The sequence below is a fragment of the Varanus komodoensis genome, unplaced genomic scaffold (assembly GCF_004798865.1).
Source record: "Varanus komodoensis strain SLA01 unplaced genomic scaffold, ASM479886v1 scaffold137, whole genome shotgun sequence".
Lineage (NCBI taxonomy): Eukaryota > Metazoa > Chordata > Lepidosauria > Squamata > Varanidae > Varanus > Varanus komodoensis.
In genome coordinates this window covers 59,638-71,955 of record NW_025335397.1, presented here as the reverse complement: position 1 = coordinate 71,955, position 12,318 = coordinate 59,638, and the positions used below count along the sequence as shown (strand labels likewise).

General features: G+C 49.6%; 1 protein-coding gene across 2 annotated transcripts in view; it reads right to left on the bottom strand.

The window, feature by feature from the left end:
- Positions 1-606: 606 nt before the first annotated feature.
- The window catches only part of IK (IK cytokine), a 12,010-nt gene continuing 298 nt past the window's right edge, over positions 607-12,318 (bottom strand). Inside the window, exons 1-20 of one of the 2 annotated variants that reach the window (XM_044422822.1) lie at positions 11,968-12,114; positions 11,389-11,455; positions 10,574-10,666; positions 9,862-9,921; positions 8,451-8,618; positions 8,254-8,368; positions 7,632-7,702; positions 7,480-7,526; positions 7,089-7,252; positions 6,865-6,973; positions 6,397-6,436; positions 5,852-6,062; positions 5,444-5,462; positions 4,873-4,951; positions 4,560-4,640; positions 3,038-3,095; positions 2,475-2,563; positions 2,189-2,297; positions 1,715-1,749; positions 607-921 (exon numbers count right to left, since the gene is read on the bottom strand). In XM_044422822.1, coding sequence (XP_044278757.1) covers positions 894-921; positions 1,715-1,749; positions 2,189-2,297; positions 2,475-2,563; positions 3,038-3,095; positions 4,560-4,640; positions 4,873-4,951; positions 5,444-5,462; positions 5,852-6,062; positions 6,397-6,436; positions 6,865-6,973; positions 7,089-7,252; positions 7,480-7,526; positions 7,632-7,702; positions 8,254-8,368; positions 8,451-8,618; positions 9,862-9,921; positions 10,574-10,629 — 1,539 coding nt within the window. In that variant the 5' untranslated portion in view covers positions 10,630-10,666; positions 11,389-11,455; positions 11,968-12,114 and the 3' untranslated portion in view covers positions 607-893. Of the gene's footprint in view, positions 922-1,714; positions 1,750-2,188; positions 2,298-2,474; positions 2,564-3,037; positions 3,096-4,559; positions 4,641-4,872; positions 4,952-5,443; positions 5,463-5,851; positions 6,063-6,396; positions 6,437-6,864; positions 6,974-7,088; positions 7,253-7,479; positions 7,527-7,631; positions 7,703-8,253; positions 8,369-8,450; positions 8,619-9,861; positions 9,922-10,573; positions 10,667-11,388; positions 11,456-11,967; positions 12,115-12,318 lie in introns of those variants that run through there. The other variant, XM_044422821.1, reaches the window with a different exon arrangement.

Here is a 12,318-nt window from a genome sequence, read left to right as displayed (position 1 = left end):
GGGGGGCGTCGCGCAGCCGCTCGGCCCGCTTTGCCGCTGCGAACGCCTGGTGGCCCGTGTGGTTGTAGCTTGACCAGCGCTGGGCTCCTCTCCCTTGCCGGTAAGCCGCGCCCCTCACGGGCCGGGGCACCACTCGTCAGGCCTCGGGCACCGCACGCGCACGAGCCACGGGGCGCATTGGGCCTGCAGCCCGCTCCCGAGGCCGCTGCTGCCCGCTCGCACAAGCCGCGCCCTCGCTGCAGCCGTAGCCCTGCCTCCTGCCCCCGGAGTGGCCTCGCCGGGGAAGCCCGGCTCCAGGAGCATCCCAGCAAGTGGCAGGAGCCTGGCACCGTCTCCGCGCGGCCATCCCCTGGGAACCGGGCTCCTATGGCCGGAAGCCACTGCCTCCTCCCTGGTGCCAGCCCTCTCTCTTTCATCCACCACAGATGTTGTGGGAGGCTGCACTGTTTGTACTCCTACACTGAGCAAACTGCAAGATACCCTTCCTTAATGTCAAATTCTCTCTCTCATTTCAAATGAGGTCTTCCCCAAATATAGAGAATAAAGAAACTGCTCAAGGGCAATCTAAGGGCATTACCATTTACAAGAAAAAGAAACACAAACATGTGACAGCAGTATTAGTGCAGATTTTATTTCATGTACCAAGACTACAAGCCACAAAAGCTGGCACGCAGGCTCCTGGGCAACATGTACTATATATGTACTTGTGGGCTATACAAGACAAACTAAAGCTCCTGCTTGTGGGTTCAAGGCCCTCTGTGATGCCAAGAGCGAGGATCAGGGCGGCTTTGCTTCAGAGCCGCAGGGAGGCCGCAGACCACTCCCAGCGCCTCGTCTCCAGTCCAGCCAAGCTTCACGAGCACAGATGATGGAGTCAAAGGTTAATGGGGGTTTCAGTATTTCGGTCTCTTCACTTCAACCCTGAAATTGCAGACGTTCATGAGAAACAATATACAGTAAAGCATGCTGAAAAAACAAAAAACAGCAGGACACAAGCACTCATCTTACTTTCCCTGCCTGCAGAGAGTAGCACTTGTAAGTGCACAGTATTTATATATTTGATTTCGATCCCACCTTCCCCTTTTTTTAAAGAATTCAAAGTGGTTTACATTGCTCTCACCCTCAGTGCTGCCCTCACTTCACTGAGTTCGGTGTAACTTACTTGGAGGCAAGATTGCAACCTCAGATACTGAAGACAGCAACATCCTTCCAGCAGGCCAGAAACGTTTCCCTCTGGTTAAGACACTGGCGGGTGCCTCTGCCGGAATCCCCATGCAACTGGGGCCACGGGGCCTGGGGTGAGCTGCAGCCCTAGCACCAGGCTAACATGCCCATGCCCCACATCGGCAGGCCAGTGCCTAGAACGGGGACAAACCCTCCAAGCCAGAGTCTGGAATTGCGCACGTGCAAACACTTGAACCCCCAATCCAGAGCTGACAGGAAAAGGGAAAGGCCGTCTTTAGTTTTAGATGTGTCAGTTCTTGGGGGCTCATCGCTGGGGCCTGGGGGATGGGTAGCCCAAGTGGCAACAGCACAGATAATACAGCAGCGTTCCTCTCTCCACGCATGCAAAGCACATCCCCGTTCCTGCAGCTGCCACAGCGGAGGGGCTGGCTCCGCGGAAAGCACATGAGGAGGTGTGCGCAGCCGAGATAAGCCCAGAGGAGAGCTTTCACAGAACAGGAGTTCTCAAGATTAAGCAAATTCTGCTCACCCATCAGCCTCCATCTTCTTCCTTTTTTCAATGATCTGTGGAGAAAGTACAATCAATAAAGATCACAACAGCCTGTGTCGGGTTGACCCGGGTTCTGACAAGGAACATCCACGCAGCACTGCAGTCAAACTTTTCTGTCAGGTTGGATCAGCCTTCAAGCCACCACACATGGGGAAGAAGCGCCCCGTCCACACTGCGAAGGAAGGCTGCGTCCTCCATGCCCCTCCAGCATCAGAAACCTGACAATGCTCGGGAGGACAGAGCACTTGGGAATGCCCGATGCTCGTTTGGCATCCCAGAGGGCTGCGCAGAAAGGCCGGCAGCGAAGGCACACGCCCGCTTCTGACTGAGTAAGCCAGACGCCCAACCCGTATTTCCACTTGCAGCCTAAAACAATTCTGGAAGTGGCTGTGCCAGTCTGAGGAGCGCATCCAAGGAAGGGCCAAGCGGAGCAGCCCGGCTCGAGATGCTCACCGCGCTGATCTTCTTCCACTGCCGATCCAGCTCGGCCTTGTCATTGGTCTCCTTGAAGCGGCGTGTCTTGCGGCCCTCAGACATCTTGATTCCATACTGGAATGCGGCTCTGCAATCACACAGGGGAACCCCAGAGATGAGTGGGGAAGCTCTTCAACGGCTGCGGCCGCCTTGGGGCCTGGGACAGAGGCCTAGGCTCTTGGCTCTGCTACGGGAGACGGCTCGCTTGTGAAGCCCCCCACCCCGCGCGGAAGGCCATGCAGCTGGAGGCGCTGGGCAGGCTCACTTGGGCAGGGCCTCCTTGTTGTTCATGTACTCGCTGTACTCCTCCTGTGTATCGAAGTCCCAGCGACCGAGCGGCCCCTTTTTGTTTCCCTTGGGAGGGAGAGAAAAGAGAGAAGCTTGATCTGCATCTACAGTGGAACAATGCGAAAACATTCTGCTGTTTTAGATAGCAGGGAATGCCACCTCTGAACACCCCCCTGCTTGAACGACAGCCAAACTGCCCGCGCATTCAAACTGGAGAGGCACCAGCAGGCCAGGAAGAAAGATTCCGGGATCTCTTTTATGGTGATCCTATGCTCTCTGCAGGGAGTTTTTGTTTGTTTTCTGTTTTGCATTTGGGCCTTGCAGCCTCACTCACTGCCACAAGCCTTGCAGTCTGAGGTTCCACTGCCTCATTCCACTGCAAACCGGGCCAGGGCATTAAGAGCTGCGACACCAGGCTCCAGTTGGAAAGGAAAGCCCCATGAAATCTGAAGACAGTTCAGAATCCATCATATCAAGCTGCAAAAGCATTTATCAAGGGTAAAATGCCTCGTCTAACATTGTAAATGACTGACAACACACCTGATCCATTTTGCTATAGTCGACTTCCTCATCACTGTCCACAGCCATGTCATCCATTCTGGAAATAAAAGCAGTAATTGGATCTTATGTATACCCACAGCATCCAAATTTGGTTTTTCCAGATTCAAAGACTCTGGTCAACACAGTCAGCCCACCAGCAACACCTGTAGTATCAGATATACTGCGAGGTTGTTTAACGCCAATAATAAATGTCAGACAATCCAAAGCATGTCCAAGCAAGCCCATTCAAGATCTGTTCTCAGAGAACAACAGAGAAAACACGCATGCTTACAGGTGAACCATCTGCAAACAATTTGTCCCAGTCTTAAATTATCTTTAGACTACCCTGGAAGCACTTTGAGGCTAGTCTGCCTCAAAGAGGGTACCTCAATGCTGAGTAAATTGCAACTGTAGGACCCTAAGGGACTCTACTAGCCAACAGCAAGGACATCACATACCAAACTCAGACTCTAATCGGCATGTGCTGAGACTGGAAACACTGAAGGGCAGACATGTAATCTGCTAAAAATCAAGATTTGCTGGAACAAGTTCAGACATTCTCTGCCAATGCTCTGTTACGTAGGTGGGAAAATAGCCTCCTTGGTAAAAAGGGTGGTTTTTTCCTACACAAAAATCCCCCTTCAAATTAGCCACCTAACCCCACCGGCTTCAGCACTCCGCCTATTTACATGCCTTTGAATTCAGAGCTGCATACTTCACTCGTGCTGACAGAAGCCTTTAGTTGGCTAGAGCAAGCCGAATGGTCTCTCAGTTTTTCTCCAGCTTCCCCGATGCTACAGCATAACCACTTTAAGTTAATGTGCTATTTTTAAGTCTAGGTTTTCAGATTTAATTATGTTTTATTATAAACAGAAGTGCAGTGCAATGTCTAAGTAAGTATTTCTAGCTTGTAATTTCTGGCTAACAGAACAAGCCAGTCAAATATATTTCCAGATTGTTTGGTTAAGCTACTAAGATATGCAGAGAGATTCCAGGAAGACTTGGAGATCAGTAATTCAGGCACAGATCTCCAAACCCAAACTCCCCTGATGACGGGACTCCCGTTGCTGTGCCTCACTGCTGGGGAACCTGTGGCTTTCCAGATGCGGTTGGACTCCACTGGTCCCAGCCAGCATAGCCAATAGTAAAGGATGATGGGATGCTGAGTCCAACAACATTTAGAAGAGCACACAACAGGTCATGGTGGGAACTATATACATGTTTACCAGTACAGTTTGGGGGCAAGTCATAATGCTGGAATAACCAAACCCCTTTTGAATCTGAGAAACTTTCCCTAACAAGGGACGCTGGCAAAATGGAACAAGAAATGGCAGCACAGTGGCAGAGAAGCAGACGGGCGAATCTGAACAACGCATGCTGAGGCACTGAGAGCATGCACCAGACCCGAGGGGGGGAGGGGGGGACGGGATGACGACACATCACACACAGGCACCCCATCAGCCACGTCGGCCATGGGAATGCCACCTCCTCCCTGCCCCGCAAAGCCATCAAGCCCTCTTACGTCGCAGGGTAGCATTCAGCATAGCTGTTTGACATCCCAAAGAAGTCTCCCAGTTGCTTTTTGTCTTCAGGCTTTTTTAATGTGTCGGATGTTAAAGAAAAGCTTGGTTTGGGCATCACCAGGCTCAGAAAACAGCACAGGAAGAAACTGTCCTCCTTTCCCAGGAGGGGACGCAGGCAGCTTCCTGGAGCAGCTCACTGCCGCGGCTGGCATGCAGCGGCAGCTTTCCCCCAGCCCTGCGTCCCACCCCCAGCCCGTGCACATCCTCCACTTCTATCCCACCCAGTTCCTGAGGCTCTCACAGAAAGGATATGACTCTGACCCTTCCCAGCCACCTGCACCAGCAAACTTCTCATTGATGGATTTGATCAGCTCCTTGGCTGAGCCGGGTCCTGGAAACAAGGAAGATGAAGAAGCAGGCTATGTTACTGTGGCAGAGGCAATTGTATTCCCACCTGCGGTGGTCAAAGAAAGATGACACTATTCTATAGCCCAGAAGCAAGAGGCCACATTTACGAAGCATCCACAGCGACCCCTTCGAGCTGGCGTCACTGCCCTCTACAGTCCAAAGCACCACAAAGCGTGGCAACTGGGAAACCCAGGAGGTAAGATTAGGTGGCAGGTGGCCAACCAAGGAAATGCGAACAGGTGCGATGGGATACACAAATCCCTCCTGATCCAGCTAGGGTCAAGCATCCAGTGAAAGATGAATCCCAGGCCCAAAATGAACTGCCTGAATCTTGGGTGCCATCTCCAATGTTACATTCCTGGCAATCTGAACAATACTTGTGGGCTGAGAAGGAAACCCCCCACCGCGCAGCCAGTGGATTGGGCAATTGATCCTGCCCGATCAGTTTTCCACCAAGGCAAACAGAATGACATACCTTTATCGATGTCGATAGGCTAAAAGGAGAAAGGAAGGAACACATTAGGACAGTGGCACAAGCAAGATGGTCGGGAGGCTCTTCTGCCGGGAAGGGTGCAGCAAAGTGCACGCCCACCAAGCACTAGTACCTCTCCGTATTCAGAATGCTGCCCTGCCTTCTCCCTTATTAACCTGTACACCAACCACTGAAAATCATGCCCTGGTGATTCCCAGTTCACAATATGCTCGCCCTCAATTATTCCACACCACTCAGCAGAGCGGCAAACAAGCCTGCTTCTACAAGGAACGTGCCTCCATTTTACCATGGCAAATTGAAATAATGATTAGGAATTATCTGCAATTTAACTCTCACAAGGTTCATGTGCCACAAGGCCTCCATGTGATGATGGGAATATTGCTCACTTACCTCATCGTCAGCTTTGGGTTTTTCAAAATAGCTGTGCCTCTTTTCCTCCTCTCGTTCCCTCTCTCGGTCCCGTTCCCGGTCTCGCTCATGTTCCCGGTCTCGCTCTCTTTCACGCTCACGTTCCCGCTCACGTTCCCGATACCGCTCCCGCTCCTTCTCTCGAGGAACCTTTGCCGCAGACGGTACGTAATCCCCAATGTCCTCAAAAATACTTTTTGGTTAAACAGATACAAATTTAAAAGACAGCAAATCAAAATGCACACAAGTCTTCAAAAAAGCAGGAATATTTTCCTGATGTGCTCCTCTAATCTAAACCACTCCCCTTATAAAGCAATCTCTCGAGGATTAAACTAGTCTCCTCCAGCCAGTCCCCTCAACTCTGAAGGATGGATAAGCCAAACCAGACTATTGGCTTGTTCTCTTTCAGAATCTTTTCGAGGGCCTTCCCACATGGTAGCAGCTTCTGGGAGAAGGTCTCCAATACAATGAAGAGAGTCCAGCTAAATAGCTGGAGGAGAATCCCTTCAAAAGCTTAGTTTACTTACTTCATATCTGCTTCTGGTGGTTTCTTCTCATCCAGTTTTCCTGCAAACAGAGAGCAATCAGAACAGGACTACCTCTGCACCCAGATTAGGGGCCAGCTTTGTTTCCTCAGAAGGCAGTGGAACACACAAGCATGCAGATGCTGACGACATCCTCTGCTCTGGGGCATCCAAAACTGCCGGCCTGTCAGTTGTGCACATGCAGGCTCCACCTCTGCAGCCTGAGAAGTGGGTAACTTTGGGAAGAGGAAGCCCAAGCAGGATTTGCTCTGACTTGCCCATGTCAAGCAGCCTGCTCTACTAGGTAGTATCACCATGCAAGGCGGAAAAGCTCTACAAAAATCCAAGCTCTCATATTTGTTTAGTTTGCCCAAACTTAATCACACCTTCCTTTCAAGGCAATTAATCTCAAGAGGGGTTATGCAAAAGAGACATGTGTGCCTCTCCCAAGACCGAAACACAGGGGCCTACCTTTGTCCTTCTTCTTGAGCTTTTTGTTCCGAGTGCCTTGCCTCAGGTATGAAAGAATCTGAGTCAGCTTGCTGATGACAATATCATTTGTAGTTAGTGTGGTCTGTGCCTGGAAGAAAAGGTCAGAACAATCACGAGGCTCAGGGAGGCCATGTGCGCTCACCAAAAGTTAACACAAACAGAGCCATTTCTAATAATGCAGGGAGCTTGTTCGGGACAATTACCTCCATGGTAGGACAATCAGCCTTGCTTCGGATCAGGGTTGTGGGGATGTCTGTGTCTGCATATTCGTCATCGAGATCCACCACGTAGGCCATCCTCCCGGGCAGGAAGAGCTCGTTTCGCTCATAGGCCTTGCTCTTGAACAGCATTCGATAAATATTGCGGCCTGGCAAGAAAGGAAATTACATACCAGCTTGGGGACCCAGGCCGCCAAGTAACATGATGGCACTTCAGCCATTGCTCCAACAGCCTTCCTTCTGACCACATAAACCAAAGGCCGTAGTAGCCAACCAATTATTAATTCCACTCACTATTTAGAATTCTACCACATTTGCTCACGGCAGTCTAGTCCAAAGTTGACACCAATAGAAGCAAACTTTTAAATATCCCTACCCAAGCGAGTCTTGAATTCAATTTTGTTTTCTGGATCTTCATCTTTTCTTTAAAAAAAGTAAAAATAAAAGCGAGAGAGTTGACATGAGTTTCTGTGCTACCGTCTTTGTTCTAACAACATACAGGCCAGAACTGTCCGTGTCCCCACTCACTTAGTTTCCTTCTGGGGCTTCTCCATCAGTTCCTCTTCTTCCTTTTCTTTGCTGGCAATCTCGGCACGCACCTGTCCAGAGAGAATTTTCTTCAAAGCACTTGCCTAAGTGGTGTTGGGAACAGCTTCCCCCCAAATCAAAGGCAAGCATCTGACAGAGACATCTCTCTGGTGATGTGAGCAAGGGCACATGGCTGGCCTGCTCACAAGCATACTGTGAGTGGGGAGGAGAAGCCAAGTTAAAAAAAAACGTGACTACTTTTATGACTACTTATCCCAACGACTACCGAAAAATACACACACACAAAGCAGGGAATTTATATCTCGAGATTTCTCGAGATTGGTATCATTCATATATACATATTAAGATCCAATTAAATAAAGCTCAAAAATAGTTTGTAACGTGCATCTACAAACGGACACAGGTAAGCACAATCTGACTGTAACACATCTGGAAGGGCTAAGCCGCAAGAGCAGGATGAAGGCTCAGCCTAAGCAGATCCTCCCCGTCTCCCTCGTACAGGCCAGCCCCAAAAGCTTGTCAGTGGAGGGGCCACCGTATGCGGGGTGGGTGGATCCCAGCCGCGGGAACGGCAGGCACGCTCTTCCATGCGCCGGCTCACCTTTTGCAGCAAGGCAAAATCCAGACCCTTGACCAAGTGAGTGTGCTCCATGTCACCCCCCAAGAACTTGGACTCCTGGATCAACTGCCGCCTCTTCTCTGCTGCTGACTTGTCCCTAGAGTGACACAACAGAGCTTGTGATGGGAGAGCCGCACCCCACGGCCAAGCAGAGCAGCAGAAACCGAGACTGCACTCACGCTTCCGCAGTGGGTCCCACGGCCCTGTAGTTGGCAGTTGTGCTGATCAGCTCCGTTTCCTCGTAGTCCTTGTTGACCCCGTCCCTTCTCTCCTTGGCACGATCTCGGTACTTCTCCGCCAGCTCCCTCTCTCGTTCAATCTCTTGCTGACGTAACTTTGCGTAATAGCTGGCGGCAGGGAAACAGGCCAGTTATAATGGAAACACACAGAGCATCACACTGCAGGGGAATTCCAGCTGCTCTTAACACTGCCGCTGCAGAGATGGCCACACCAGCCCCTCTGGTCGTTTGTTTCTTCCGCGTGGAGAGATCCATATATTTATTGGGTGGGTTTGTGCAATCTACAGCTCATGGTGGTTCATCTAAGCCAGCTGCAGCTGCAGTGTTCACAGGCACGACCATGAACCTTCAGGTTACGGCTTGTGCCACCTGAACCAAGAATCCTTGCAGAACCCATGGTCCCCAGGTTCAAGCAACATGACACGCTGCAGCTGCTACTGAATATTCAACATGGCTGCCGGTATGCACCACAACCCCCTGTCGCTTAAAGAATATATTGATAAATAACTGCTTGTGGTTATTTAGAAATCTGGCAGATTAAATAAACCACGGTGGGCTGCTTGACCATGCGAACTGCCCCATTATTTGAGTTATCCTCATCTTGAGTGCTGCCTGCAAGCCACCACACGGCACAAACCATTAGCTCCACCTAACCAACAACATGGGGGCCTACAGCACTCAGAGCTTTGGATTTTAGCCTAAAATCAAAACAGAACTCAAACAGTCACAAGTTTCATTCAAGGAGGACCCGTGCCCAGGCAAGCAAATTCCACCTCATGCCCTTACTAGTAAGATTAATAAAGTATCATTCATGTTATCTGCTTCTAGGTGAAATATTCACTGGAGTACAACTGCCACAACCTGGGAAAAAGCCAGACAGCAGAAAAAAAGAATGCAGGGAGTAACTGGATAAAGAACATAATCAAGCTTCATTTTTCCCTTCAAAGTCAAATAAACAAAGTTTGTCAACCTCCCTTAAAGAAGAGCTATCCAAGGGCCCATCTCCTTCTAAAGGAACTTTAGTATGGATTCTACCTCCACTTTGAAAGTGGATTGTCTGTGTCTGTCTGTCTTTCTTTTTCTCTCTTTCTTTCTCGATTTCTATCCTGCCTTTTTCCTACAAAGGGCTCAAGGCAGCTTACATCTCCTCCTCCATCTTATCCCCACAACAACAACCCTGTGAGGTAGGTTGGGCTGAGAGTCTGTGACCGGCCCAAAGTCACCCAGTTGGTTCCATGGCCGAGCGGGGACTAGAAGCCAGATCGAGTGAGTCCCAGTCCCATGCTCTTAAACACTACACCACACTGGCTTTTTAGGAAGCTTCAAGATCCAAACCTCTCCTGGCATTTACCTTTTCTTCTTTCTCCTGCGAGCAGCTGGATCTTCATCTTCGTTGTATTCTCTTGGCATCCTAAAAGGACAGAAACATGTTGCAACGATGGCAGATCTTACAGAAAGTTCTGTGTAAGTAGAACATTCACTTTCAACAGAAAGCTAACAATTGGCTTGAAGTAGGTCATTTCAGCCCTTCTTAGCCTGTGTGGCAACTGTAAGATTCCTTGTCTCAGTCCATCAAGGGGAGCCAAAAGCAGCTTTGAAACTGCAGAAAAAGTGCTTTCAAGAGGCATGGTGTATTTTAAGAACTAGGCAGCATTCTGGCTAAAAATGCTATCCATGGAATCTCAGTTGAAATATTGCCTCAGTCATAAACTTTCCATGAGGCTTTAGGCAACCTACTATTCTCCAAACCTCAGTCCCCTTAGCACTAATACTAGATGATACCACCTTATCTTTCAAGATTGCTATAATTTATAAAATAAAAACACTATTATTAATATTCATTCTATTAGTTTCAATAACTCAGTAATTCTAAATGTACTTTCTCATGCATAGACATTCTATGTATACAGACTATGTATGCAAGAGAGAGCGAGAGATCATGCATGAACACACATGTGTGTACATCAGACAGCGCTAAAGTCAACTATCATATTAATATTCATGAGCTGCAGGGAACAGAGAAGAGTTTGATATTTTGTTAAGTACAGAAACAGCATGCTCACTCATGATGGCGAGACTTGGAAGGTGGTGCAGATGTTGGAGCTGCCCGTGGGGTCATAAGAAGCTTGCGGAAGTCTTCATTGGTCAGTTTAGACCTACGATAAAAATATGCATTTAATGGAAAAACCCACAACACGATATCCTGCCTTCAACATGTCCTACTAAAAATTTTGCTGCATGCTAGGAACTGCATGTGCTCCTTCATGGTATTTTATTTGCAACATCCATTCTTACAGTTTTCAAATCACCGTGGTCCCATAGCTTTCAGCACTCCCCTGCTGCTAACAGCACACAGGTTAGGCCGCGAGGGGAGAAGGGCACAGAACAGAAACAAAATCCAAGGGCAGGACACACTGCCATGGGCACATTTTTCCGCTCTCTGGGGCTGCTACGCCTCCTCTTCCCAACTGCACTGACTAGAACTCCACCCACCAACCCTTAACCAGTACAGTCCTGGCACTTTGCAGTGGCAGGAGTTAGCTTTTTCCAAATTTTGGTCACCAGGAACCCCTTTCCATCACCTGCACTTGTGCGTTCATGGGAGATCCACAGGGTCAGGGTGCAGGTTATCCTCTCAAGTGTGCCAGGCTATGAAACCCCAGAACAGCCACATCGACACACATGGCTGGGCTAGACCTCACGGCCAAGCACAACTGCAGTGCAATTTGCACGCTTGCCAAGCTCTGAGGTAAGGCTGGAATATTCCCCTCATCAAACATTCTGAACATTCACCAGGGTGTACAGTCGTGCAGACCACTTTTTTTCTTTCCTCAAAAACTGAAATCCTTTTTCAAAATACAATAAAAGCTCAACTCACTGGTGGAAAGAATGAGAATCATCTATCTCATGGCCATCTGGGGCCAGGGGGTTGGAGAACGGTTCACCTGGAGAGGAGAGGGAGATAGGACATTGATTACAAACAAAGGCAGGCCCCTCAATTCATTGTAGTGCCAAGCATGTAGTTACCATTCAGGTAATTATAGGCCTTCACATAGATAAACGGAGCGTCCAGACAGAAATACGGACTGAAACAATGAACTCGGGACTTCAGAATGCTACCAAGAAATCTGGCATTTACTGCTCTGAAAAGCAGCAATGTGTAACAAGCATAGAGCAGGAATCCTGGCAGGTGGTTCACAAGCAAAATTTCCTCCTCTCACTCTACTTTGCAATGTTTACAAACAGCTATCTTCTCTGGAATGTTTCCTCCGATACACTTACAGAGTAATACTGTAGCCCCTCTTTTAGAATACTGCTGGCACACAAACAATTTCCAAGGAAACAGACTGCAGATAGCAGGCATTCCAACAATGCTTTGTATCTCCAATATCGCTTAACGAATACATACAAATGTTGCATTACTTGCGATCCCTAGAGTTTTTCCAGGGTACCTCACCGACAATATCAGGGATGACAGAAAAGCCTCGCAGCTTGCAATTCTTCGAAGTTGTTGCACGTGTTTTGCGGAAACCCTTTCGTTCAGGAGAGCCAGCAGCGCCCGAGAACCCTCCGATGACGCCTCGAGGTTTGCCCTGGCCTCTTGTCTCCCCTTACCGGGATCCCTCCCGTGCACCGAAACATCCTACTCCGGCACCCAGGAGTGCTGCCGCTCAGGGCCTCCTCCAGGCAGTCCTGAACCGGCCTGGCATTCCGGGCGGGCGCCCCTCCGGCGAGGGCAGCGCCAGGCCAGCCCCGAGGCCGCCGCCCGGCGCCCGTCGGCCCTCTGGCAGAGGGCGGCCGACGAGCC